Below are 27,740 nucleotides of genomic sequence, written 5' to 3'. Positions count from 1 at the left end.
GAACCCCCAGACCACCCTCTCACTGCCTCAGAATGGGAGAGACTCAAATTGACTTCACCGAACCCCCCATCGATTTGACGATGATGGCATCAATGCTGGCCGATGGGACAGACATTAGCGTGGCCAAGTCCCTGTGTTACCATGGACACCGGGACACTGTCTTACGAGCTGCTTCTTCAATACCTCACCCTGTGTGTCGGCAGTGGTCACCACTTGGAGGTGTTTAACATGTATGACATCATGAGGAGCCAGATCATTACGTTAGACACCAGGGCCTCTAGCCTGCTCATAAAGGACTTCAGCTGATCAGAACGCTGGAAGGAGGCGCTATCACACCCATCAAGAGGGCCATCACCGCGTAAGTATGGCGATGCCATCATGGGGGCAGTACTGCATGGTGACTGTGCCACTGCCGGGGCCCTGTATGCCGAACTGATGGAGAAGGGCCTCATTCCCAACCAGGAGACATGGCAGGCCCTATTCCAGTGTGGCCTCTCTCATCGGGGCCACGGGGACGGGCTGCAGTCCATCCTGCTTCACATAGAGACAACCAGACAACCTATCAGACAACCTATCCTATGGATACTCTGGATAAAGATATCAAAGCTTGGTTTGAGAGGTAAGTCCTGAGTATAGGTTACTGAATAGGCCTACAATCACACAATAGTATTGGGACAAAGCATGGGTTGTGCCTATTTTAGTTTGATGATGATATCTTCCTCTCTTCTGCCAATCTTCTAGACCAGAAGTGGAGTGGAAGCTGGTCCACCGCAGACCCCAGGTAACGACATAAACATTCTCCTCTTCATTAAACCAATAGACCTAATGAATTCAGATTTTTAATCAGCACTTCATAGGCTACTTCTATACTTCTAAATAAATCTAGATGGCTGGAAAATTGAATTCATTTTTTACTTCTGGCCTCTTTACCCCCTGTAACCAGGGGATTATGTCTGAGCTGTCAGGCAGAGCTGAAATTCATCACACAGAGTCAGGAGGAGTACGCCCAGCTCAAGGACAGGGTTATGGGGGATGTGATCCAAGGCAGAGATGTCTTAAATGAGACCACTCCAGAGGTTTGGGAACCTCTTTTTCTTTCTTATTTGTCTCCCTCTTGTCTATCACCACACTGATAGTCTCCAAAAACATGATGCAAACTGTCTGCACTACAGGTCAGCTTTATGTTTTTTTTATCAGCTGATCCTTTTGAGTACATTTGGTTGAACAAACACATCATGTAAAAGTAGACAGATACAATGGCCAGTAGATGGTGCTAGTGTCATATTAAATCAAGTCTGCACGATGTGAATTTAATGGCAAAGGGTTGCATTGTCAAGCAACTGCAGATTTCTCCTGCATTTCTCCAGATGCATGCAGTGAGATTTGCACATTTTTGATTTTGCATTGAACTATTCCTTTGGTGCTGGATGTTTGGGCAAACATTTTAAAAAACATTTTAAAAGTATTGGTCAAACTAATCAGCTGCATGATACAGTGTTGTTCAGGGCTGATCTTGCTTTAGTCTTAGAGTTTGCTGTAGTGTAACGATTTATCTCATTCCTGAATTAGACAAGATCATTTGCTGCATGGGGGCCTCTTGTATGAGCTGGGTGTCTACTGATTAAATAGCAAGATGTCCTCCAAAGAATCAAGCATGTTTCACAATTAGATGAGATGATGGGGATTTCCAGTTGCATCACATTTAGCTCCCTGTGTCTCTCTATGCATCCCCCACTGAGCCCGCTCATAGTCAGTCAGCTCAGTCCAGCCACACATTGCAGACACTAGCAAAGGCTGGTCAATATCCGAATTCTTCCGTCTGTCTAAATGCAGTGTTTGATGATAGCTGCTTTTAGGCTCTTCTCAGGTCAAAATATTTGTACAGTATCTAGCTTACCTCCATTTATCACTGTTCCTATATGTGGCCATTTATGTTTCATCAATAAGAAATCTTCAGACGCATGGGAGGAAACATACAATTCTTTGAGACTGAGTCTTATCTTATGTTCCTAATGCTCCTTAGGGCTCAGACACAACAATAGCATTTACAGTCTGAGAGTACTTAGCACCTCTGAACGTAATTTGCCCACCCGATTTTACATATAGAATTTTGTGAAAATGTTGGCAGCCAAACACAGCGCACTGAACGATCGGCAGACGAACGCTAGATACACATTCATTGCGATGTGTGAAAGCCTTTATACACAATATAACCTACAGAATACTGTGGGGGAAACACCTTGTTAATTCTGTTTTGTCTTAATGGGAGCATGGGAACTCCTTTTTGTACAGATACACTACATTACCAAAAGTATGTGGACAGCTGCTCATCGAACATCTTCAAAAATCATGGTCATTAATATGGAGTTGGTCCCCCTTTGGCTGCTATAACAGCCTTCCAATTCAATTCCAATTCATCGATGGGGTTGAGGTCAGGGCTCTGTGCAGGCAAGTCAAGTTCTTCCACACCGATCTCGACTAACCATTTCTGTATGGACTTATTTATAATTTGCAAATAAATTCATTAAAAATCCTACAATGTGATTTTCTGGAATTTTTTTTCTCATTTTGTCTGTCATAGTTGAAGTGTACCTATGATGAAAATTACAGGCCTCTCTCATCTTTTTAAGTGGGAGAACTTGCACAATTGGTGGCTGACTAAATACTTTTTTGCCCCACTGTCTATGGATCACTCCAATATATTGGTATTAATCCACAGCGGAGGGATAAATCCGAAGTGAGGATTTACAGATTTACTCCTGTGTACACCTGTGTCACGGCTGTGGTCCGCCCCTATATATAGACCCCATGGCCATGACACATGTTCTCGACATCATTTTTGAGGTGCCTCTAGCACGTTAGAGGATTAGAGTGATTCATATGGCTCACATAACTGTGGCTACATACGTAACCTTCGTTATGTTTCACTATATTGGATCAAGGCAATATATTGCTATACCCGTAGCAGATTTAGTCGGTGCTAGAGGGACCTGGCCAGCCTGCAGCGAAGTCCCAGCGAGGGATCGAGACACAGGGGCCGTCAATGTGGAAGGGGGGCCACGGCACAGTCCCTGGAAGGGGAGACGCCGCTCAGGACCGCTGAACCAACCGCAGAGGGAGGTGCCACATTTACCCAATAGTACCTAGAAAAGTTGCAAGAGGAAGCCCAGCTGGCCGCAGCACAGATATCAGTGAGGGGCACTCCTCTCAGTAGAGCCCAGGACGCAGCCACACCTTGTGTTGAATGTGCCACCTCAGATCCCAGCACTGGCCTTCCAGCCAGACGGTATGCTGGCATAATCATGTCTATGATCCAGTGAGAGAGCCTCTGCTTTGATACCCCAGCCCCCAGGACTCTCTCACCATAGCAGACAAAGAGCTGGTCTGTTGTTCTCACTGACCGTGTCCGCTCCATATAGGCAGCCAGTGCCCGCACAGGGCACAGCATGCCGGAGGGAGGCCCAGGCTCCCCCGCCACTGCCGGGGGGTTGTAAGCAGACAGGATTAAAGGGATGTTCACATGTTTGTCTGACAGAACCTTCGGGAGGAATGAAGGGTTGAGGCGGAGAGATATACTCCTCCCACCGGGGTCCTTCCGGTAGCACTCAGAACTTACTGAAAGAGTATGGAGCTCACCCACCCTCTACATGGAAGTAATCGCTACCAAGAAAGCCACCTTCATATAGAGGTGTTTCAGGGAGGCAGACTCCAACGGTTCATGGCAGCTTTGCCAAAGCTGCATAGACAACATCCAGATCCCAGCTCGCCATTGAGTGGGTCAAAGCTGGATGCAGGCGACGAACAGCCTTCATAAACCTGGAGACCAAGGGATGTTGCCCCACTGGCCTGTCCATCCACCCCACATGGCAGGCAGATATAGCGGCCAAATACCCTCTCAGTGTAGAGGTTGCCAAGCCCTCATTCAAGGGAAACTGCAGGTATTGGAGGACATACTGCACCCCGCATGACTCGGGCACAACCTCAATACCAGTGCACCAAGAGCATAATAACCGCCAGTGCAACTGGTATGCGCGGTTGTAGCAGGTGCCCTTGTACTCTGCATGGTGTTCATTACGCCCTCCTCTAGTCCTAACATGGACCATTGGTGCTGTTTAGCGGCCAGGCCCACAGACTGAGGCGGTGTAGTCTTGAATGCCACAGAGTTCCCCCAGCCGCAACAGCAGGTTGGGTCTCAGGGGCAGTTGCCAATGTGTCCCAGTCAACAGGGCAAGGAGAAGGCTGAACCAGGATCGTCTGGGACAGTATGGGGCCACCAGCAGCAGACGATGCTCCACCATCCTGGTCCTGTCCAGCACAGCCTGGATCAGGGGAAAAGGGGGGAATGCGTAAAGCTCCATCCCTGGCCAATCATGAGCCAGAGCATCCAAGCCCAGAGGCCCTGGTGGCTCTGACATGGAGTACCACAGGAGGCAGTGTGCATTGTCCAGGGAGGCAAATGGGTCCACCTGCGACTTCCCGAACTTGTCCCACAGGTGCAACTCCAGTCCCATGGTGGCGGGCCCTCCCTCGAGAACATATCCACAGCTACATTCAGGATGCCAGGTATGTGCGCTGAGCGTAGAGACACTAGATGTCCCTGAGACCAGAGAAGGAGCTCCCGTGACATAAGATGGAGGTGGTGGGACCTCAGTCCACCCTGATGGTTGATTGAAACCACCACTGTGGTGTTGTCTGTTCTCACCAGGACATGTCTTCCCTTCAGATGTGGAAGGAAAGACCACAGGACCAGCAGTACATCTCGGAGCTCTAGTGTATTAATGTGCCTGCTGCTCCAAGGGGGTAGCCAACAGCCGCTGGCTTACCTGCCCTTGGTCACATCCCCCCAGCCGATCTGGGAGGCGTCTGTGCTGACCAGCTCCCGGCAGCATATCCTCAGCATCTCCAACCCACCTGAGAGAAAGGAGTGACAGCGCCACCTCAACAATGCTTTGAGGAACAGTGCGGTCACCCACAGCTGGCGGTGACGGTGGTGCTTCGGGTGCGGCTGGTGGGAGTTGAACAACCGTTGAAGAGGCCGGAGATGGAGCAGGCCCAGGGGAATCAGCAACGAGGCCGCCGTCAGCAAGCCCAACAGGAGTTGGCAGGTCAGGGCGGATACCACCCGCTCCTGCCGAAAGTGGTCGACACAAGTTAAGATCGCCTGAACCCTTCTGGTGGGCATGCGTGCTCTTATGAGAACTGAGTCCAGTTCCATGCCAATGAAGGCCATCCTCTGGGTGGGCGCCAAACCCAGCCTGCGATGTGGGTCAGGAGCATGTCTCTGTCTGACAGGATCTAGGTCCTGGTCAGGGCACAAATCAGCTAATCATTCAGGTAATTGAGGATAAACAATCCTCAGGACGGGAGAGGTGCCAGGACAGCGTCCATGCACTTTGTGAAAGTGCGTGTGCCAAGGAGAGGCCGAACGGAAGAACCATGAATTTGTTAGCTGTCCCTTCGAAAGCGAATCGGAGGTACTGCCAATGAGCTGGGTGAACAGGAACATGGAAGTACGCATTGAGGTTTCGGAGGTCCAGAATCGGTCGAAATCCTCCGTCTCTTTTTGGGAGCACACATTAGGTGGAGTAGAACCCACCTAGCCGTTCTGATGTCTCGATCCTGCGGATGGCACGCTTGTCCAGGAGTGAGGAGATCTCCAGCAGCAGGGTTTTCTTCAGGAGGTTGGCCACCGCGGTGACACAAAGGCCCCTGAAGGATGAGGGCCGGCACCGGAATTGGAGTCGGTACCCCTCGAGCATTGTTGACAACACCCAGTGGGACTCCACACCCTCCCCCCACTTTGCCCTTTGAGACCGGGAGAAGCGGCCGAGGCCGGGGAAGGGTGTGTCAGAGGTCCTGCCGTAGCCCGCCTCTCCTCTGGTGCCCTGAGCGCCTGGGTTCCCCAGGTACGTCCCTGCGGTGGTGACGGTTGACAGGTTGTTGCTCCACCGCATGCTGTGCCCCTCCCTGCTGTCGTCCCTCGGCATGAGGCGATGGGGCAGGAGAGGGACCCCACTATCGTTCGGGTGCATGTGGGTGGCGATGGTCTGTCTGCCTTGGACCCGGACTGAGGAGGCGGCATGAACTGTCTCAGCGTCTCCCGGTCCCTATGAACCTTATCCGTCCGCTCCAGAATGTCATCAACTCCTGGGCCAAGCGTCCGCCCTGGGGGGATTGGGAGAGTGGCAAATGTGCTCTGGAGAGCTGCTGGCAGACCGGATTGGGCCAGCCAGAGATGGTGCTGGGAGGTAACCACCTGCGCCATGGCCCATCCGTTGACGCGGGCCACATCCCTCAAGAGCAGGGAAAGCAGGCGAGACACCTCCATCGCTTCCCAGAGGAGCTCCTCTGTGCCCTCCTACAGCCGGGGCAACAGAGCCTGCAGGTAGGCCTGCACCACTCTAAAATGTGCAGTTTTGTCACACAACACAATGCCACGTATGTCTCAAGTTTAGAGCGAGCATGCAATTGGCATCTTCAGTATTGATAAAGATATGCATATTGTATAATAAAGTAATAAGCTATTATGCAATTCGGAAATGCAATTCGCTGCTGCTGCATGTCAGTTAAATCCCTGTTTTGAGCTGTAATCCTTCTCTGTTGCTTTAGGTAACACTAGCTTTTTGTGACATGTTTATTTCTGGGCGTAGCTTGGACAGTTTTTAGACCACTGTAGTTGTAAGCTGCACAAAAGAGTTTCACATTTCAGCCCTCAATAGGCTCTCACATGAGTGACCCTGGAAAGTCCCTGCCTGCTCTGTTTGTGTGTATGTGTGTGTGTGTGTGTGTGTGTGTGTGTGTGTGTGTGTGTGTGTGTGTGTGCGTGCGTGCGTGTGTGCGTGCAGGCGTGCGTGTGTGCGTGCAGGCGTGCGTGTGTGTGTGTGTGTGTGTGCGTGTGTGCGTGTGTGCGTGTGTGCGTGCGTGCGTGTGTGTGTGCGTGCAGGCGTGCGTGTGTGTGTGTGTGTGTGTGCGTGTGTGCGTGTGTGTGTGTGTGTGTGTGTGTGTGTGTGTGTGCGTATGCATGTGTTTGTGGGTGGACTCTAACCCCCCATGTCTACATGAGTGAGTAGTTTATGTAGTGAAACCACTGTGGGGCACTGAAAACTAACGCCTTCAGTCCTGGCGCTGGAGCGTTGCTCCTTGCATGCTCCTATGCAGCATCAGTGTTTTCTTTTCAAGGTTCAACTTTTGTTAAGTCTGTCGCATGAAACAGTGGGCTATACTCGGCCTTGTCTTAGGATGGTAAGTTGGTGGTTGAAGATATCCCTCTAGTGGTGTGGGGGCTATGCTTTGGTAAAGTGGGTGGGGTTATATCTTTCCTGTTTGGCCCTGTCCGGGGGTATCATCGGATGGGGCCACAGTGTCTCCTGACCCCTCCTGTCTCAGCCTCCAGTATTTATGCTGCAGTAGTTTATGTCTCGGGGGGCTAGGGTCAGTTTGTTATATCTGGAGTACTTCTCCTGTCTTATCCGGTGTCCTGTGGGAATTTAAGTATGCTCTCTCTAATTCTCTCTTTCTCTCTTTCTTTCTCTCTCTCAGAGGACCTGAGCACTAGGGCCATGCTTCAGGACTACCTGGCCTGATGACTCCTTGCTGTCCCCAATCCACCTGGCCGTGCTGCTGCTCCAGTTTCAACTGTTCTATCTGCGGCTATGGAATCCTGACCTGTACACCGGACGTGCTACCTGTCCCAGACCTATTATTTGACCATGCTGGTCATTTATGAACATTTGAACATCTTGGCCATGGTCTGTTATAATCTCCACCTGGCACAGCCAGAAGAGGACTGGCCACCCCTCATAGCCTAGTTCCTCTCTAGGTTTCTTCCTAGGTTTTGGCCTTTCTAGGGAGTTTTTCCTATTCAACGTGCTTCAACACCTGCATTGCTTGCTGTTTGGGGTTTTAGGCTGGGTTTCTGTACAGCACTTTGAGATATCAGCTGATGTACGAAGGGCTATATAAATACATTTGATTTGATTTGATTTGAATAACAATGCATTCAGAACCAATTGAAAAGCATCTGCATAATTTTTGTCTAGGATTCACAATACAGCTTTGTATTAGCAGATTTCTCTTTCTGTCCCAATCAATACTTTTAGAGGTAAAGGCATAGCATAAACACAAAATAATCTTACACTGACAAGAAAGAGTTTCTGGTAACATTTTGAAACAAGTTGACAGGGCTTTTTAGAATATAGACCCAGCCATAGAACTTAAACAACCGGTTTATTTTGCTTTAGACTAGACGTAATTAGATCACAGACATGGGTGGTGTCACGACTCCTACCGAAGGTGGCTCCTCTTCCTGTTCGGGTGGCGCTCGGCGGTCGTCGTCACCGGCCTACTAGCTGCCACTGATCCCTTTTCCCCCTTTCTGTTTATTGGTTTCACCTGTGTTCATTTTAGGCTGATTGGTCGGGCTTTATTTACCAGCAGGCCCGCCTTTTGTTTTGGGAGGTTGGGGAGGTTGGGAGATTTTTGTAGAATAGTTGTGGAATGTCACTGTGTAGCCTAATGCATTTAATATGTAGGCTCCTCAGTGCTTTTAGACATTGTATCTTGTTGATAAAATTGTTTCTCAGACGTCTGTCCCTTTTCCACATTGATAACTTAATTGTGCAAGAACAATGAAGAGCCAAATGTGAAAGAATCTCTTCCTACTTGTCACAAGTGTAGAGAGGAGCAGGCAGGAGGCAGTCACAGGTTTAGAACTACTGAATTTATTAAAGCAACATATATAAAAGCGGGACAAAACCCAAAGTGCAAAATAATAAAGTACTCAAGAAATAGTAGAAGAGATTCCTCTCAGGAAAACAAGCAGGCTAGTTGAGAACAAGTTCTCATTTGCAACTGCGACCTGGCCAAGATAAAGCATAGCAGTGTGAATAGACAACACAGAGTTACACATGGAGTAAACAATTAACAAGTCAATAACACAGTAGAAAAAAAGGGGGACTCTTTATACTATATACAATGTGTGCAAAAGGCATGAGGAGGTAGGCGAATAATTACAATATTGCAGATTAACACTGGAGTGATAAATGATCAGATGATCATGTACAGGTAGAGATATTGGTGTGCAAAAGAGCAGAAAAGTAAATAAATAAAAACTGTGGGGATGAGGTAGGTGAAAATGGGTGGGCTGTTTACCAATAGATTATGTACAGCTGCAGCGATCGGTTAGTTGCTCAGATAGCAGATGTTTGAAGTTGGTGAGGGAGATAAAAGTCTCCAACTTCAGCGATTTTTGCAATTCGTTCCAGGCACAGGCAGCAGAGTACTGGAACGAAAGGCGGCCGAATGAGGTGTTGGCTTTAGGGATGATCAGTGAGATACACCTGCTGGAGCGCGTGCTACGGATGGGTGTTGCCATCGTGACCAGTGAACTGAGATAAGGCGGAGCTTTACCTAGCATGGCCTTGTAGATGACCTGGAGCCAGTGGGTCTGGCGACGAATATGTAGCGAGGGCCAGCCGACTAGAGCATACAAGTCGCAGTGGTGGGTAGTATAAGGTGCTTTAGTGACAAAACGGATGGCACTGTGATAAACTGCATCCAGTTTGCTGAGTAGAGTGTTGGAAGCAATTTTGTAGATGACATCGCCGAAGTCGAGGATCGGTAGGATAGTCAGTTTTACTAGGGTAAGCTTGGCAGCGTGAGTGAAGGAGGCTTTGTTGCGGAATAGAAAGCCGACTCTTGATTTGATTTTCGATTGGAGATGTTTGATATGGGTCTGGAAGGAGAGTTTGCAGTCTAGCCAGACACCTAGGTACTTATAGGTGTCCACATATTCAATGTCGGAACCATCCAGTGTGGTGATGCTAGTCGGGCATGCGGGTGCAGGCAGCGATCGGTTGAAAAGCATGCATTTGGTTTTACTAGCGTTTAAGAGCAGTTGGAGGCCACGGAAGGAGTGTTGTATGGCATTGAAGCTCGTTTGGAGGCTATCTAACCTCGTTTGGAGGTTAGATAGCACAGTGTCCAATATATATACAGTGATGGAGTGGGAATTGGAGCCAGGTGTGTGTAATGATGACGTGACAAGTCCGGGATTGACGAGTGAATGGCGTTTGCCAGTAGCAGGTTCGGCAGCAACTAGAAAGCCAGCGATGCTGAACGCCTGAGCTGGACAGGAGGGGGAGGTCAATCAGCCCGACGCCTGTGGAAGTCCCGAATGAGAGACCGGTCTAGGACGTCCCGCGCCGAAACCCAGCACCGCTCTTCGGGACCGTACCCCTCCCAGTCGACCAGGTACTGGAGAGACCCCTCACAACGCCGTGAGTCCAACAGGCTGCGGACAGGCTACGCCGTGGGCCCCCTCGCCGTCCAAGGGAGGGGGAGGTGCGTCGTGGAGTCCAGCACTTGCCAAGGGACATACATGAAATGAGGGTGAGAGACGGTAATTGACGACGTGCTGGAGATGGGTGTGCGCTGTGTTCCATACCTCCTCGGCGCGCTGGAACCAATTCGTCCACCGCAGGAGCCTCTATCTGACTCCAGTGCCAGGGTGCCAGGGCCGGCTGATGGCCTAGAACACACTGAAAGGGTGTGAGGTTAGTGGAGGAGTGACAGAGGGAGTTTTGTGCATGATCTGCCCAAGGCAGAAACGCAGCCCACTTCCCCGGCCGGTCCTGACAGTAACTACGAAGGTACCTACCCAGTTCCTGACCTTTCCACCTGCCCATTTGATTGGGGACGGTACCCAGAGGTGAGGCTGACCGTGACACCCAGTCGTTCGATGAAGGCCTTCCAGACATGGGAGGTGAACTGAGGACCACACGGTCAGACACAATGTCCCCCGGAATCTCGTAGTGCCGGAAGACATGAGAGAAGAGATCCTCCACGGTCTGCATGTCCGTAGGGAGAATAGGCAGAGGAATCAAACGACAGGCTTTGGAAAACCGGTCCACAACGACCAGGATGGTGGTGTGCCCTCCGAGGGGGGACGGTCTGTGACAAAGTCCACGGAGAGATGGGACCAGGTTCGTTGGGGAACCGGCAGCAGGTGGAGTTTGCCATAGGGGAGGCATCTCGGTGTCTTGCTCTCTGCGCAGGTGGAGCATGAATAGATGTAAACCCCTGAGCCAAGGTGGGCCACCAGTACTTGGAGGAGAGACACTCGATAGTACAGGCTATACCCAGATGCCCCGACACAGGTGCTGTGTGTGCCCAGGCGAGGAGACAGTCCCGCACATCAGAGGGCATGTAGGTACTCCCCTCGGGACAGTGGGCAGGTGAGGGCTCCTGTCGCAGGGCTTAACGGATGTCCACGTCCACACAGCAGGAGCCACAACGCGGGACGGGGGAACTGTAGTTGTAAGCTGCACAAAAGAGTTTCACATTTCAGCCCTCAATAGGCTCTCACATGAGTGACCCTGGAAAGTCCCTGCCTGCTCTGTTTGTGTGTATGTGTGTGTGTGTGTGTGTGTGTGTGTGTGTGTGTGTGTGTGCGTGCGTGCGTGTGTGCGTGCAGGCGTGCGTGTGTGTGTGTGTGTGCGTGTGTGCGTGTGTGCATGTGTGCGTGTGTGTGTGTGTGTGTGCGTGCGTGCGTGTGTGTGTGCGTGCAGGCGTGCGTGTGTGTGTGTGCGTGTGTGCGGGACAACGTATTGGCCTTGATGTTCTTAGATCCCGGCCGCTAGGAGAGGGTAAAGTCAAACCCACTGGCTCCAGGTCATCTATAAGTCTTTGCTAGGTAAAGCCCCGCATTATCTCAGCTCACTGGTCACCATAGCAGCACCCACCTGTAGCACACGCTCCAGCAGGTATATTTCACTAGTCACCCCCAAAGCCTATTCCTCGTTTGACCGCCTTTCCTTCCAGTTCTCTGCTGCCAATGACTGGAACGAATGGCAAAACCAACCAAAAAATCACTGAATCTGGAGACTCATGTCTCCCTCACTAACTTTAAGCACCAGCTGTCAGAGCAGCTCACAGATCACTGCACCTGTACATAGCCCATCCAACTACCTCATCCCCATACTGTTATTTATTTATTTTGCTCCTTTGCACCCCTGTATCTCTACTTGCACATTCATCTTCTGCACATCTGTCACTCCTGTGTTTAATTGCTATATTGTAATTATTTTGCCACTATGGCCTATTTATTGCCTTACCTCCCTTATCCGACCTCATTTGCACACACTGTATATAGGCGTTTCTATTGTATTATTGACTGCATGTTTGTTTATTCCATGTGTAACTCTGTGTTGTTGTTTGTGTCGCACTGATTTGCTTTATCTTGGCCAGGTCATAGTTGTAAATGAGAACTTGTTCTCAACTAGCCTACCTGGTTAAATAAAGGTGAAATAAAAAAATAAAAAAATAAAAGTCAAACCTGGCGAAGAATAGGGCCCATCTGGCCTGACACGGGTTCAGCCTCTTCACTGCTCGAATATACTCTAGGTTCCGGTGGTCCATCCAAACCAGGAATGTGTTTGCGCACCCTCCAGCCAGTGCCACCATGTTTTCAGTGACTTCTTGATGGCCAGCAACTCACGATCCCCCACGTCGTAATTTCGCTCTGCAGGAGACAGCTTCCGTGAGTAGAAGGAGCATAGATGGAATTTAGACAGCGATCCAGTGCATTGGGAGGGAAGAGTTCCTACTCCAACTTCTGAGGCGTCCGCTTCCACGATGAAGGGCACAGACGGATCAGGATGAACCAGAACAGGTGCATTCGTAAAACGTTTCTTGAGCGCACGGAAGGCTTTGTTGGCCTCAGTCCAGCGCAGCTGTTGTGGACCTCCCTTCAGGAGGGTGGAGAGAGGGGCACATGGCAGAAGTCTTCAAAAAAGCCACCTGTAGGTCCCAGTATTCCTCCGGGATAGGGACGTGGGTGGCCTGGTCCGGACTTTCCACAGAGGTGGCACAGATAGACACCTCCCCTGACACTCCTACGACCAACTCAACAACCTCCTCTCTGTCCACAATATCCTGGGGTTATGCAACTGTAACCAGGGGAAACCTAAAACTACGGGGTGTACAGGAGAGTCTAAGATGAGGAAAATTATGGGTTCATGGTGGTTGTGGCAACTGTGAGGGAAATGGGAATCATGGTCTGGCACACCAGTCCTGTTCCTAGGGGACAGTTGTCTAGGGCAAGGACTGGGATAGGAGGTTGTAAAGGGACTAGAGGAATGTGTAATGATAAGGCCTCTGATTGGTCTAGGAAATTGCTTGCAGAACATGAGTCCACCAGGGCAAGAGTCAGTGGGGGGTCAGGATAGTCCGGGAAGGTGACAGGAAGGAGAACGGGCTGGGTGGACAGAGAGAAGGAACCCCCGGGATGGGCGACAACGGGCACGCAGGAGATTATCCAGGCGGATGGCAATGGCGATGAGCTGGTCCAGCATAAGGTCCTCATCGGAACAGGACAGCTCGGTCTGGACATCCGCCTGTAGCCCACTGCGGGAAACCGTCAACAGGGCCTGGTCACCAGTGGGCGCAGCCACCGTCCGGAAATCCAGAGCGTACTCAGACACTCTCCTGGACCCCTGGAGTAGACGGAGGAGATGCTCACCTCCCCATCGGACCTCTGTAGGGTGGTCGAAAACGTCACGGAAGAGTTGGGTGAAGCGCTCATAGGACTGCACTTCTGGACCGTCCCTCTCCCAAACAGCTTGTGCCCATTCCAGATTCCGGCCTGTCGACATCACCATTGCCACCTTGTCCCTCTCGGAGGCCGTCCCAGCATGACAGGCAAGGTGGAGGTCACACTGCAGGTGAAAACCCCTACAGTGAGCTGGGGTGCCGTGAAACCGCTCCGGGAGGTGCAGGTGGAGGTTTCTAATCAGACCGGGTAGATGGTGGTGGGGTGGCTGGAACGACCGCAGGGAGCTGGGAAGGTGGTGGTTTAAGCCTGCAGCTGGCGTACAGTCTGGAGCACCTCGTCCATGGCAGTCTTGAGGTGCTCCAGGCACGAGTCGTGGTAGTGGAACTTCGTTCCTGTAGCGGAGAGATCAGGATGTCCTGCTGCTTCCTGTTCTCTTGGGTCGGTCATTCTGTCACAAGTGTAGAGAGGAGCAGGCAGGGGGCAGTCGCTCGCAGGTTTAGAACTACTGAATTTATTAAAGCACCATATATAAAAGAGGGATGAAACCCAAAGTGCAAAATGGCCTGAAACAGGGCCTGAACATTTCTTGACTTCTGAATGTAATTTATTTCAGAACCTTCTCCCTTCTGCACAAAAGAGGGATTCCCCAAATATTCTTCCCCTTACCATTCTATACAGATGTCTCACTGCAATGCTGTTAATAATAAAAGTAATAATAATAATAATAATTTATTACATTTGCAAAGTGCTTTTTATTATACAGAATAATCTCGAAGTGCATAATATAAAAAATGTAAACCAAATGGAAAATGTAAAAAAATTGACACCACTAGACAGAGCAACTGACACAACTCACACAGCTGACACTACAAGGGACAAGTTACTAGCTTTAGTCAAATAATCTACAATTCTTTTTAGAATTATTATCTGCATTTCTTATTCTCAAAGGTACAGTACAATCAAGCAGTTGGAGCCTACTTGAAGAATGGTTAGTATTTTGCAAGGGTATACAGTACTGTTGTTCTGGTGGACTTTGAGGTTTGTGTTGGGGTGTGGTGGGGATTTCTCAGGCTATTTGCATCGTGGAGACAAAGAAGTGAAAGTAGTGGCCTGTTCCCATGGCTACAGTATTGTATAATAGACACTTACACAACATGATTGGTTGAACAATGAATGGACTCTGCAGTGTCCTACTGTAATCTCCTGTGTGTAGGCTGCAGTTGGTCAGTCTCGTTGCATTCTCTGGAAACATGAGGAACATATTTGCATATACGTGATGAAATCCTTTTTTAAGAAACATTTTAGTTCAGCAAAAAACTTTAGATTTAGACATGTATGACCAGTATTTACCAACCTCCTACCAATGAAATGTAAATGGATCTCTATTTCCAATGCAGCAGTGACAGCAACACGAGAGACCTATGCATACATACAGTGTGCAATGTACATGATAGACAGACATGTAGAGGTGTGGCCTGGAGTTGGCATGTGGTCCAGCCAGAAATTCCCCCACTGTACTGTGTACTGCCAGACTCATATCTGGAGCTAGTCCAGGTTCCCATTGAAATGGAAACAAGAAAAGAAAAACATGACAAAAAAAGGGAAGGTCTGGCTGTCAAGTTCAGTAAATATTGAACAAGTCTTGCCCTGTTACTAAAAGTCATCCTTGTTGTGTACAGTCAGGCATGCAACGTGAGCTGGTGCTTGTAACTTTCAAGTCTGTTTTTGTCATGAAGTGATATTGTTCCAGCATGTGAATCCCCCCACCCCCTTTATATTTCACCTAAGATTTAGATATTTGATAGCTGTGAGACATTGAAATGCATCATAAAAATGTCAATATTACATATGATATGCACTTGACATGCACAAACATTTAAAATGGAAGCAGAAAGCATTTCACCAAATATTTAAACCAGTAGCTTTGGTAACCAAATGTTTCTCCCTCTCCTAGGAGCTGGAGAGCTTCAAGAACTTTGTCAAGTGGAAGCCGGCCTTTGACATGGTCATAGATGGTTTCAAAGTTGCCAACATGGGCATCAAAGGGAACCAGTCGCAGCTGGCGAGTGCTCTGCCAGATCTCTCATATCTGGCGGTGTGAATCCAGAATATATAATTGTCATGAGTTAAGGCAAAGGCCTTGTCTATTTTCTTAAGGCAGCGACCTGCCAAACTCAATGGAGCAACAATCTGAGCAAGATGGTACGAAATGTTCCGAGCCTAGGTTGGCACTGTTGATCTGACCATAAGATCTGACACATAAGGTTGAGATGTGTTATTGATGTGGCTTCTGCAGTGCAATTACACTGCACCTGATGGAATCTCCACGTCCCAGCCCTGCCCTCTCCTGCCGTGCAGTGCCCTGCCCAGCCCTCTCCTTCCATGCCTTCTCCTGCCCTTCTCTCTCCTTCCCTGCCCTCTCTACAGTAGCTATTAGAACATAATGAACACCCACAGCTGGTGTTACCATTTCCAGTTGGCAAGGCAACAGCTCATGTTAGTGTGTTTAGGTTCATGCTCACTCACTGTTACTCTTCCTCTGTCTTCCAAACTAAGCAAACCACAGTCCATGTCACTCAAAAAGCGATCTCCCAATGCAATGGGTGGATTTCCTTAATCTGGATTTCCTACTACTTGAGTGGTCGAGCATCAGTCATCATCATCTATCTAACCATTAGGCTACCTGCCTCCCCCTCGGATAGACCCCTCGGATAGAGCCAAATACAAATATCCTGAAAGGGAACGTCTTGAATTGCATTGAAGTGACTTAGTTGTAATGCCAGTCTTCCCCCACTTGAGACACAGTGGAGATGGCATTGTCACAGCTGCAATGTGATGTGGGAGGCTGTTGTTTAGATTGGATCCTGTGGGAAAGATGGGTATACATTTGTTCATAGCCTGACCATACTCTGTGGGTTTCTATCTGTAAGCAGAACCCTCAGTCACCGCAGTCTGACCACACAGTGTGAATAATGACATTCCTTTTCCTCCCTCCAACTCCCCACAACTGTGTGGCATTATTGTTTCTCTGACAGGTGAAGTGAGCAGGAGGGGCTGTGGCCTCAGGTCACTGACTGCATAGAGTATATATTAATCCCCTGCTTTCAAATAAATAAATAAATAATACATGCTCTGGATAAGAGCGTCTGCTAAATGACTTAAATGTAAATGTATAAGAGGTCTGTGTTAGTATAATCGCAGCACAGAGAGTATTGTTTCAGCACACCTACAGACCCTGATGCCTTATTGAGGGGGTTTCCTCTCCGGTTCTCACATGACTAACATCAGTATTTCAAGTGTGTGTGTGGGGTAAACTTCCATCCCAGTTATGAGCTAAAGGCCACATCTCCCCAACCCACACGTCTGCAGCATCAACCACATCGGACAACTAGACATTTAGGAGTTTTTTGTGTGTGTAAAACCATGAATCTACTATTAACAGATATTTGCAATAAGCAATGACTTTTAATATGGAAATCATTGCGTAATTAAATAATTATTCTGTGTTGATTTTTTTCGAATGAGAAACTAAAACGGATACAACAATGAGGTGGGAAATATAAATTACTTCAGGTTACAGCTAAAGGTTCATGGCTCTTGTCTCACGCTTTACTTGGTAAACCTTACACCTGCTGCTCCAAGCTCACTTCCCCCATGATGAGTTAGCAGAACACAGCCACACCCACCGGCTGTTCCCAGGTCAACACTTCCTCATCTAGAGTGGACAGAAAGAGAACAGGGTGTGATTAGGGCTGTTGCGGTGACCAAATTACTGCAACACCTGCAGTCCTGAGTCATGACCCCAGTAAAAATTCTAAGTGACCGTTGAATCATGGTAATCTCCTTTTATGCACTCTGGACATGCATTAGTAGTACTCAACTCGCTAACGATCACCAGGTCCTAATGGCCTGGTACTAAGGGCTCTATTGTCCCTCTAACCACTCTGACATCAATGCAAACGCAATCGATAATCACATCAAACACTTCCAGTTCCAGTCAAAAGTTTGGACACACCTACTCATTCAAGGGTTTTTCATTATTTGTACTATTTTCTACATTGTAGAATAATAGTGAAGACACCAAAACTATGAAATAACACATATGGAATCATGTAGTAACCCAAAAAGTATATTTTATATATATTTTATATTTTTCAAAGTAGCCACCTTTTGCCTTGATGACAGCTTTGCACACTCTTGGCATTCTCTCAACCAGCTTCACCTGGAATGCTTTTCCAACAGTTCTGAAGGAGTTCCCACATATTCTGAGCCCTTGTTGGCTGCTTGTCCTTCACTCTGTGGTCCAACTCATCCCAAACCATGTCAATTGGGTTGAGGTCAGGTGATTGTGGAGGCCAGGTCACCTGATGCAGCACTCCATCACTCTCCTTCTTGGTCAAATAGCCCTTACACAGCCTAGAGGTGTGTTGGGTCATTGTCCTGTTGAAAAACAAATGATAGTCCCACTAAGCTCAAAACAGATGGGATGGCGTATCTCTATCACACCATCACACCTCCTCCTCCAAGCTTCATGGTGGGAATCAAACATGCGGAGATCATCTGTTCACCTCCTCTGCATCTCACAAAGACACGGCGATTGGAACCAAAAATCTCAAATTTGGACTAATCAGACCAAAGGACAGCTTTCCACCAAACTAATGTCCATTGCTCGTGTTTCTTGGCCCAAGCAAGTCTCTTCTTATTATTGGTGTCCTTTAGTAGTGGTTTCTTTTTAGCAATTCTACCATGAAGGCCTAATTCACACAGTCTCCTCTGAACAGTTGATGTTGAGATGTGTCTGTTAATTGAACTCTGTGAAGCATTTATTTGGGCTGCAATTTCCGCGGCTGGTAACTCTAGTGAGCAGACGTAACTCTGCAGCAGACGTAACTCTGGGTCTTCCTTTCCTGTGATGGTCCTCACGAGAGCCAGTTTCATCATCATAGTGCTTGATAGTGCATAGTGCATAGTGCATAGTGCTTGGTTTTTGAAATTCTGGAAATTTTCCGTATTGACTGACTTTTATGTCTTTCAAGTAATGATTGACTCATTTCTCTTTGTCTATTTGAGCTGTTCTTGCCATAATATGAGATTGGTCTTTCACCAAATAGGGCTATCTTCTATATACCAGCCCTACCTTGTCACAACACAACTGATTGGCTCAAATGCATTAAGAAGGAAAGAAATTCCACAAATTAACTTTTAACGAGGCACACCTGTTAATTGAAATGCATTCCAGGTGACTAACTTGTGAAGCTGGTTGAGAGAATGCCAAGAAAGTGCAATGAAATGGACAGCACTTTCAGAGGTGATGATTAATTCCAAACACCCATATGCATATTAGACCTTATACATAGGCCTAAAGTAATGATAGACTGAGTAAATTCAGAAATGTTTCATACCCTTTGACTTTTTCCACATTTTGTTACGTTACAGCCTTATTCTAAAATGTATTACATAATTTTTTCCCCTCATCAATCTACACACAATACCCCATAATGACAAAGCAAAAACAGGCTTTTAGAAAATTTAGCAAATGTATTAAAAATAAAAACTGAAATACCTTATTTACATAAGTATTCAGACCATTTGCTATGAGACTTGAAATTGAGAAAAGGTGCATCCTGTTTCCATTGATCATCCTTGAGATGTTTCTACAACTTGATTGGAGTCCACCTGGGGTAAATTAAATTGATTCGACATGATTTGGATAGGCACACACCTGTCTATGCAAGGTCCCACAGTTGACAGTGCATGTCAGAGCAAAAACCAAGCCATAAGGTCGAAGGAATTGTCCGCAGAGCTCCGAGACAGGATTGTGTCGAGGCACAGATCTGGGAAAGGGTATCAAAACATTTTTGCAGCATTGAACATCATTATTCTTTTATTTATTATTTTTAGTTTACACCCTTTTTCTCCCCAATTTTGTGATATCCAATTGCGATCCAATTACGATCTTGTCTCATCGCTGCAACTCCCCAACGGGCTCGGGTGTAGCGAAGGTCGAGTCCTCCAAAACATGACCCGCCAAACCGCACTTCTTAACACCTGCCCACTTAACCCAGTAGTCAGCCGCACCAATGTGTCGGAGGAGACACCGTCCAACTGACGACCGAAGCCAGCCTGCAGGTGCCCATCCAAACCCTTCCCTAACCCAGGTGAAGCTGGGCCAATTGTGCACCGCCCTATCGGACCCCCGGTCACAGCCGGTTGTGACACAGCCTAGGATCGAACCTGGGGTTTTAGTGAGGTGAAGGTTCAACAGAATAGGTGGAATGAATACACCCCTAATCACACGCTAACAGTTCACTTTCATAGCAGCCACATAAAAACAGCATGATCACTTTGCTCGCTGTAGACCTATATATAATTACTTCTCGCAACTATCTATTCAGTCTCCTCCTCACCTTTTCCCTTCACTTGCACAACACATCAGCTGTCTGTGACCAGATGAAAAAACCTTTCCAAGCCAAAACTTCATATCATGACCGCTAACCGCTACACACAGCCTACATCGTTGTCACATCATAGTCAACTAAAACTACTAATAAACCCGCTAAAATCATGCAGTACAGTGTACATGCAGCAATCAGATTAGCAGTTACACTGGCCGGCCCCAGTGGCAATACATTAATAAAACCAAATGCTTACCTTGACTTGGAAGAGTTCCAGTGACCAAAGCTTATGATTTCAGTACTAGATTAATTCTCTGATCCTTTGATTTGGTGGACGAAATGTCAGTTTATGCTGCAAGAGCTCTGATAGGTTGGAGGATGTCCTCCGGAAGTTGTCATAATTTCTGTGTAAGTCTATGGAAGGGGGTGAGAACCATAAGCCTCCTAGGTTTTGTATTGAAGTCAATGTGACCAGAGGAGAACGGAAACTAGCTGTCCTCCGGCAACACCATGGAGCTCCCCTACAGAATAATGGCTGAGGCAACTGTGGACAATTGCAAAACAGTTTTTTAAAATCAATTATTTGGTGACTTCAATATATTTAGTATAGTTTTATTTATACTGAACAAAAATATAAACACAACATGCAACAATTTAAACGATTTTACTGAGTTACAGTTCATATAAATGTCCTTGGAAGAAATGGCAGCAGTTTTACGGGTGCCTAACCAACTGTGCTATTATGTGGGGTTTTCGGGTTATTTGTAACTTATTTTGTACATAATGTTTCTGCCACCGTATCTTATAGCAAAAAAGGGCTTCTGCATATCAGGACAGCAATCACTCACCTCGGATTAGACAAAGATTTTTCTTCAACAAGCAGGACGAACAGGATATACTGCTAACATCCGACAAGGCCAACATCCCCGTTATTGGCAAGAGAAAGAGATGCAGGTACAGAGGACACAGAGCGGGGTGCCTCGTAAGGATCCGCAGAAGGCGAGTGGGAACGCTGCCATTACCGTCAGTATTACTCATCAATGTACAATCATTGGACAATAAATTAGACGAAGTACGATCACGAATATCCTACCAATGGGATATCAAAAACTGTAACATCTTATGTTTCACGGAATCGTGACTGAATGATGACATGGATATTCTGTTTATTTACCACCACAGATGGATGCTGGCACTAAGACCACACTTAGACTGCACTTATAAGGAAATAAGCAAACAGGAAATTGAGCACCCAGAGGCAGTGCTCCAAGTGGCCGGCGACTTTAATGCAGGGAAACTTAAATAACTTTTAAATCACTCCCGGGTGGCGCAGTGGTTAAGGGCGCTGTACTGCAGCGCCAGCTGTGCCACCAGAGACTCTGGGTTCGCGACCAGGCTCTGTCGTAACCGGCTGCGACCAGGAGGTCCGTGGGTCGACGCACAATTGGCCTAGCGTTGTCCAGGTTAGGGAGGGCTTGGCCGGTATGGATGTCCTTGTCTCATCGTGCACCAGTGACTCCTGTGGCGGGCCGGGCGCAGTGCGCACTAACCAAGGTTGCCAGGTGCACAGTGTTTCCTTCCTTCCTCCTCCGGTGCGCGCTGTGTTAAGAAGCAGTGCGGCTTGGTTGGGTTGTGTATCGGAGGACCCATGACTTTAAACCTTCGTCTCTCCCGAGCCCGTACGGGAGTTGTAGCGATTTTAGACAAGATAGTAGCTACTAAAAAACAATTGGATACCACAAAATTGGGTAGAAAACGGGGTAAAATATAAAAAAATCGGACCACAATTCTATCCTCCTGATACCTGCTTACAAGCAAATATTAAAGCAGGAAGCACCAGTGACTTGGTCTATAAAAAAGTGGTCAGATGAAGCAGATGCTAAACTACAGGACTGTTTTGCTATCACAAACTGGAACATGTTTTGGGATTCCTCTGATTGAATTGAGGAGTACACCACTTCAGTCACTGGCTTTATCAATAAGTGCATCGAGGACATTGTCCCCACAGTGACTGTACGTACATACGCCAAACAGAAGCCATGGATTACAGGCAACATTCACACTGAGCGAAAGGGTAGAGCTGCCGCTTTCAAGGTGCGGGACTCTAACTTGGAAGCTTATAAGAAATCCTGCTATGCCCTCCGACGAACCATCAAACAGGCAAAGCACCAATACTGGGCGAAGATTGAATCTTACTAGACCGGCTCTGACACTCGTCTTATGTGGCAGGGCTTGCAAACTATTACAGACTATAAAGGGAAGCACAGCCACGAGAGCTGCCCAGTGACACAAGCCAACCAGATGAGCTAAATCACTTCTATGCTCGCTTCGAAGCAAGCAACACTGAGGCATGCATGAGAGCATCAGCTGTTCTGGATGACTGTGTGATCCCGCTCTCCGTAGCCGATGTGAGTAAGACTTTTAAACAGGTCAACATTCACAAGGCCGCAGGGATAGACTGATTAACAGGATGTGTGCTCCGGTCATGTGCGGACCAACTGGCAGGTGTCTTTACTGACATTTTCAACATGTCCCTGATTGAGTCTGAAATACCAACATGTTTAAAGCAGACCACCATAGTCCCTGTGCCCAAGAACACTAAGGCAACCTGCCTGAATGACTACAGACACATAGCACTCACTTCTGTAGCCATGAAGTGCTTCCGAAGGCTGGTAATGGCTCACATAAACAACATTATCCCAGAAACCATAGACCCACTCCAATTTGCATACCGCCCAAACAGATCCACAGATGATGCAATTTCTATTGCACTCCACACTGCCCTTTCCCACCTGGACAAAAGGAACACCTATGTGAGAATACTATTCATTGACTACAGCTCAGCATTCAACACCATAGTACCCTCAAAGCTCATCACTAAGCTAAGGACCCTGGGACTATTCACCTCCCTCTGCAACTGGATCCTGGACTTCCTGACGGGCTGCCCCCATTTGGTGAGGGTAGGTAGCATCATATCTGCCATGCTTATCCTCAACACTGGAGCCCCCAGGGGTGCGTGCTCAGTCCCCTCCTGTACTCCCTGTTCACCCACGACTGTGTGGCCAGGCACGACTCCAACGCCATCATTAAGTTTGCAGAAGACACAACAGTGGCAGGCCTGATCACCGACAATGAAGAGACAGCCTATTGGGAGGAGGTCAGAGACCTGGCCGGGTGGTGCCAGAATAACAACCTATCCCTCAACGTAACCAAGACTAAGGAGATGATTGAGGACTACATGAAAAGGAGGACCGAGTACGCCCCCATTCTCATCGATGGGGCTGTAGTGGAGCAGGTTGAGAGCTTCAAGTTCCTTGGTGTCCACATCACCAACAAACTAGATTGGTCACCAAGACAATAAACCATTAAACACACCAAGACAGTCGTGAATAGGGCACGACAAAGCCTTTTCCCCCTCAGGAAACTAAAAAGATTTGGCATGGGTCCTCAAATCCTCAAAAGGTTCTACAGCTGCAACATCGAGAGTATCTTGACTGGTTGCATCACTGCCTGGTACGGCAACTGCTCGGCCACTGACCGCAAGGCACTACAGAGGATAGTGCCATTCCAATACTACACTGGGGCTAAGCTGCCTGCCAACCAGGACCTCTACACCAGGTGGTGTCAAAGGAAGGCCCTAAAAATTGTCAAAGATCCCAGCCACCCCAGTCATAGACTGTTCTCTCTACTACCGCACGGCAAGCGGTACCGGAGCACCAAGTCTAGGACCAAAAGGCTTCTCAACAGCTTTTACCCCCAAGCCATAAGACGCCTGAACTGGTCATCAAATGGCTACCAGGTCTATTTGCATTGTGCCCCCTCAACCCCTCTTTTACGCTGCTACTACACTCTGTTTAGCATATATGCATATCACTTTAACATTTACATTACATTTACATTTAAGTCATTTTGCAGACGCTCTTATCCAGAGCGACTTAGAAATTGACAATACATTCATGTACATACTACCTCAATTAGCCCGACTAACCAGTGCCCCCGCACATTGGCTACCCAGACTATTTGCATTGTGTCCCACCACCCACCACCCCCCAACCCCTCTTTTATGCTACTGCTACTCTCTGTTTATCATATATGCATAGTCACTTTAACCATACTTACATGTACATACTACATCAATTAGCCAGACTACCTGGTGCCTGTATATAGCCTCGCTACTGTTATAGCCTCGCCACAGTTATTTTTCACTGTCTTTTTACTGTTGTTTTTTATTTCTTTACTAATCTATTGTTCACCTAATACCTATTTTTTACTTTAAAATTCCACTGTTGGTTAGGGCCTGTAAGTAAGCATTTCACTGTAAGGTCTACACCTGTTGTATTCGGCGCACGTGACAAATAAACTTTGATTTGATTTGATATAAGGAAATCAGTCAATTTAAATAAATTCATGAGGCCCTAATTTCACATGACTGGGCAGGGGTGCAGCCATGGGTGTTGCCTGGGAAGGCATATGCCTACCTACTCACTGGGGAGCCAGACCCTGCCAATTAGAATTTGTTTTTCCCCTCAAAAAGGCTTCATTACAGACAGAAATACTCCTTAGTTTCATCAGTTGTTTGGGTGGCTGGTCTCAGACGATCCCAAATGTGAAGAAGCCGGATGTGGAGGTCCTGGGCTGGCATGGTTACACGTGGTCTGCAATTGTGAGGCAGGTTGGACCTACTGCCAAATTCTCGAAAACAACATTGGAGGTGGCTTATATTAGAGGAATTAACATTAAATTCTCTGGCAACAGTTCTGGTGGACAGTCAGCATGCTAACATCATGCTAATGTGCAGCCAGCATGCTAATTGCACGCTCCCTCAAATCTTGAGACATTTTAGAGTAAAAACTGCACATTTTAGAGTGGCCTTTTATTATCGCCAGCACAAAGTGCACCTGTGTAATGATCATGTTGTTTAATCAGCTTCTTGATATGTCACTAACAGGAATGTAAAGAAATTTGTGCTCAAAATTAGCTTTTTGTGTGTATGCATAATTTCAGGGATTTCTTATTTCAGCTCATGAAAAATAGGACCAACACTTTACATGTTGAGTTTATATTTTAGTTCAGTATAAAAATTATTTTTTATTTTTTAGGAAATTCACTGAAGAGGATGGTCCTCCCTTTCCTCTTATGAGGATCCTCCACTGATTGTTAAATGTACAAGCCTTCAGCCTATGCCATGACGTATGGCCAGACAACATACAGTAGGCCAAAACATATTCTGTTCTTCTGAAATACATTTTATTCATGTCATGTTTCATTAGACCTGCCTAAAATAAATAATGGATTTATTGTCATGGTGTATATTCAATTGATTTATTCGACATAAATGTAGATGTTCCAAAGGCGTGCATCACCAGCTTGTTGTAATGAATACTCAGGGAGAAAAAGGTGTAGATTCACACACAGAGCACGGCAGATGTTCATTAAGCCTTCACGGAAGGCAGGAACGTGGTCGCAGGCAATGGTCATACACAGGTAGGAAGTCAAAAACAAACAATACCTCACAACCATTCAAACATAAAGAACTGAACTAATTAGGGAGCTGATGAGACCAGGTGAGAAACGAACACAGGTGAAATCAATGAACAAAAATGAAAGACAGAACTACGTTCCAGAACACAAAGTTGACTAAGAAAAGAAAAGCAGAACCTTACACTTGTATGCCGATTGTATGTGTGGAGGCCTAGAGATACTAAACATGTTTATGTTAATTCACTTTTGCATGACAATAACCAGCGGACAAAATTTCGTGACTGCCACGGCCCTAGGTGTGATCTTTTTAAAAAGTGCTAAATAATGGCATGGTGTTTGCACAGGTCCTCTTTATTTAACCCTTATTTCACCAGGTATGTTGACTGAACATATTCTCATTTGCAGCAATTCTCATTTGCAGCAAGGAACCTAGGAATAAGTTGCAGAGGAGATGAGATGAATGAGACAAAAAATTTTTTTTATCTCAGTCAAACAGGTGCAAATTGATAGCAAAGTAATATAAAGATTGAAATCAGCTTTTTAATTTCCCTTTTTTTTTGTCAAAAGTGGAAAATATGCAATATCCTGTAGAAAAGAACTCGCATCATCATCACCTCTGAGTAGGGTTGTCCAGGAACTCCAATCGGGTTTTCTGGAAAACCAGGGAAATTTGGGAAAGTTACTGGATTTTTGCAACCCTACCTGAGTAAACCAATAGTTAATACCAAAAAAAGCCAAAACAATGGTTAAGCATTGAGATAATTAATTTATCTATAGCTGATGTAGGCCGTCATCGTAAATAAGAATTTGTTCTTAACTGACCTGCATAGTTAAATAAAGGTAAAAAAATATATATATGTGTCAATTGTCTCAGACTCAACCAGGGAAATTCCCCACAGAGAAAGTGAATGAAGGTAACACATGACGGACTGAGTATTCATCCCAATGGGAAAATGCATTGTTCTTTAATTCATAAAAATCTTACATTGACAGAGAATGTTCACCCTAAATGCAATGCATTATATTGGCTAACCTTTGTTGATCTTCTAAAAGCAAAATAATGTTTATTAAGGCTGGCATGCAACAAACATTTTGTTAAAATGTGCAAAGAAATGAGTAGTCCTTTTAAATACATTGTGTTCTGTTTGGTGCCTAATTAAAAGGACCGTGGTGTGACATAAGTGATGATGGCTAAATGTCTTTGTGTTTACATGCAGCTCCTGGTGGTGGTGTCAGAGCTGGAGCGACAGGGCCTGGTCATTCTGGTCCTGTGGAGGAAGCACATGCAACGGCCCTCACGCAGCTGGAACAGACATGACATGAGCCTGGTCCAGCAGAAGGCCCACTGCTTCTTCACTGACATGTGAGTTCAGCTGTATACTCTGTCTTACAAACTCAGTCCTATGTCTTTACAAACCAAAGCTTTCTGGAGGATCATATTAGGCAACGCAGTATTAGAAAGGTGTTCTCAATGTTTTGTCCACTCTGTGTATTTGTGTGCAATACATTGTGTATTCTTTGGGTTTGTTTGGATCTTGACACCTCTGGTTGTTTGACAGTTCTGAGGATGACCCTTTCCTGCTGTATGCCACACTGCACTCTGGGAACCACTGTAACTTTGAGCTGGGACCTGATGCGGGACCACAAGGCCTGCCTGCCCGATGGTGCTACTCGACGCCTCTTCTTCAAGTGGCAGTGCGGGCACTAGATGGTGCTGAGCAGTTACACTCTGGGAAAGAGTGTATGATTCCAGGTGAAAGTAAAAGGGAGATGGAGCTTGCTTATTTATTACAAATCAATGCATAAATGCATGTTGTCTATATGGGGACCTAAAATTAACGTTGTGCGCCGCCCTATCGCACAGGGATACAGCCAGGATTTGAACCAGGGTGTCTGTAGTTATGTCTCTAGCACTGAGATGCAGTGCCTTAGACTGCTGTGCCACTCGGAGCCCCAAAGAAATAAATGCATGGCATGTGTGTGTTTGAGGTTATTATAATTCTTGTGGTGTTCTGTTACTTTTTTTTCAGAGGATATCAAGTTATGACACCATTGTCCAGACAAATGGAGGCTCCTGTCACATCCACTGTGATGAGAATGGGGCAGAGAGATATACTTATTTAGTTCCCCAGAAGTGTCTTTGTCTCACCAGGGCAAAATAAGGCACCTGCTTCGGTTTGATCTTCACAAACTGTAAAATACAGTGTTCCTTAATGAAACGATAAAACGTGAAAAAATAATAAAAGAAAGACTCAATCACTTTGAGTCCTAGATTATATATATATATATAAGCATTCATCAAACCAGTGTGA

The 27,740-nt window shown here is 46.8% G+C and overlaps 1 protein-coding gene and 2 long non-coding RNA genes across 3 annotated transcripts; 2 read left to right on the top strand and 1 right to left on the bottom strand.

Annotated features, from left to right (window-relative positions):
* On the top strand, nucleotides 1-27,641 carry prorp (protein only RNase P catalytic subunit; the record flags this gene model as incomplete). Its single annotated transcript, XM_065025013.1, is given in 11 exon segments — nucleotides 1-61; nucleotides 64-133; nucleotides 135-619; nucleotides 742-781; nucleotides 944-1,076; nucleotides 15,507-15,618; nucleotides 16,352-16,356; nucleotides 26,646-26,791; nucleotides 26,988-27,047; nucleotides 27,049-27,181; nucleotides 27,459-27,641. Coding segments are annotated over 11 exon segments (1,377 nt in total), but the record flags the coding sequence as incomplete, so codon positions are not given.
* LOC135574191 (uncharacterized) lies at nucleotides 7,105-8,016 on the top strand. Its single transcript, XR_010465219.1, has 2 exons — nucleotides 7,105-7,242; nucleotides 7,540-8,016. It is a non-coding gene; the product is annotated as an uncharacterized LOC135574191 (long non-coding RNA).
* Nucleotides 8,701-11,339, bottom strand: LOC115139013 (uncharacterized). Its single transcript, XR_010465218.1, has 2 exons — nucleotides 10,658-11,339; nucleotides 8,701-10,538 (listed from the first exon to the last, which is right to left on the bottom strand). It is a non-coding gene; the product is annotated as an uncharacterized LOC115139013 (long non-coding RNA).
* Nucleotides 27,642-27,740: the final 99 nt, after the last annotated feature.

The sequence above is a fragment of the Oncorhynchus nerka genome, linkage group LG12 (assembly GCF_034236695.1).
Source record: "Oncorhynchus nerka isolate Pitt River linkage group LG12, Oner_Uvic_2.0, whole genome shotgun sequence".
Taxonomy (NCBI): Eukaryota; Metazoa; Chordata; class Actinopteri; order Salmoniformes; family Salmonidae; genus Oncorhynchus; species Oncorhynchus nerka.
The sequence above is the reverse complement of the archived record's forward strand: the minus strand, read 5'-3'. Positions and strand labels throughout refer to the sequence as shown.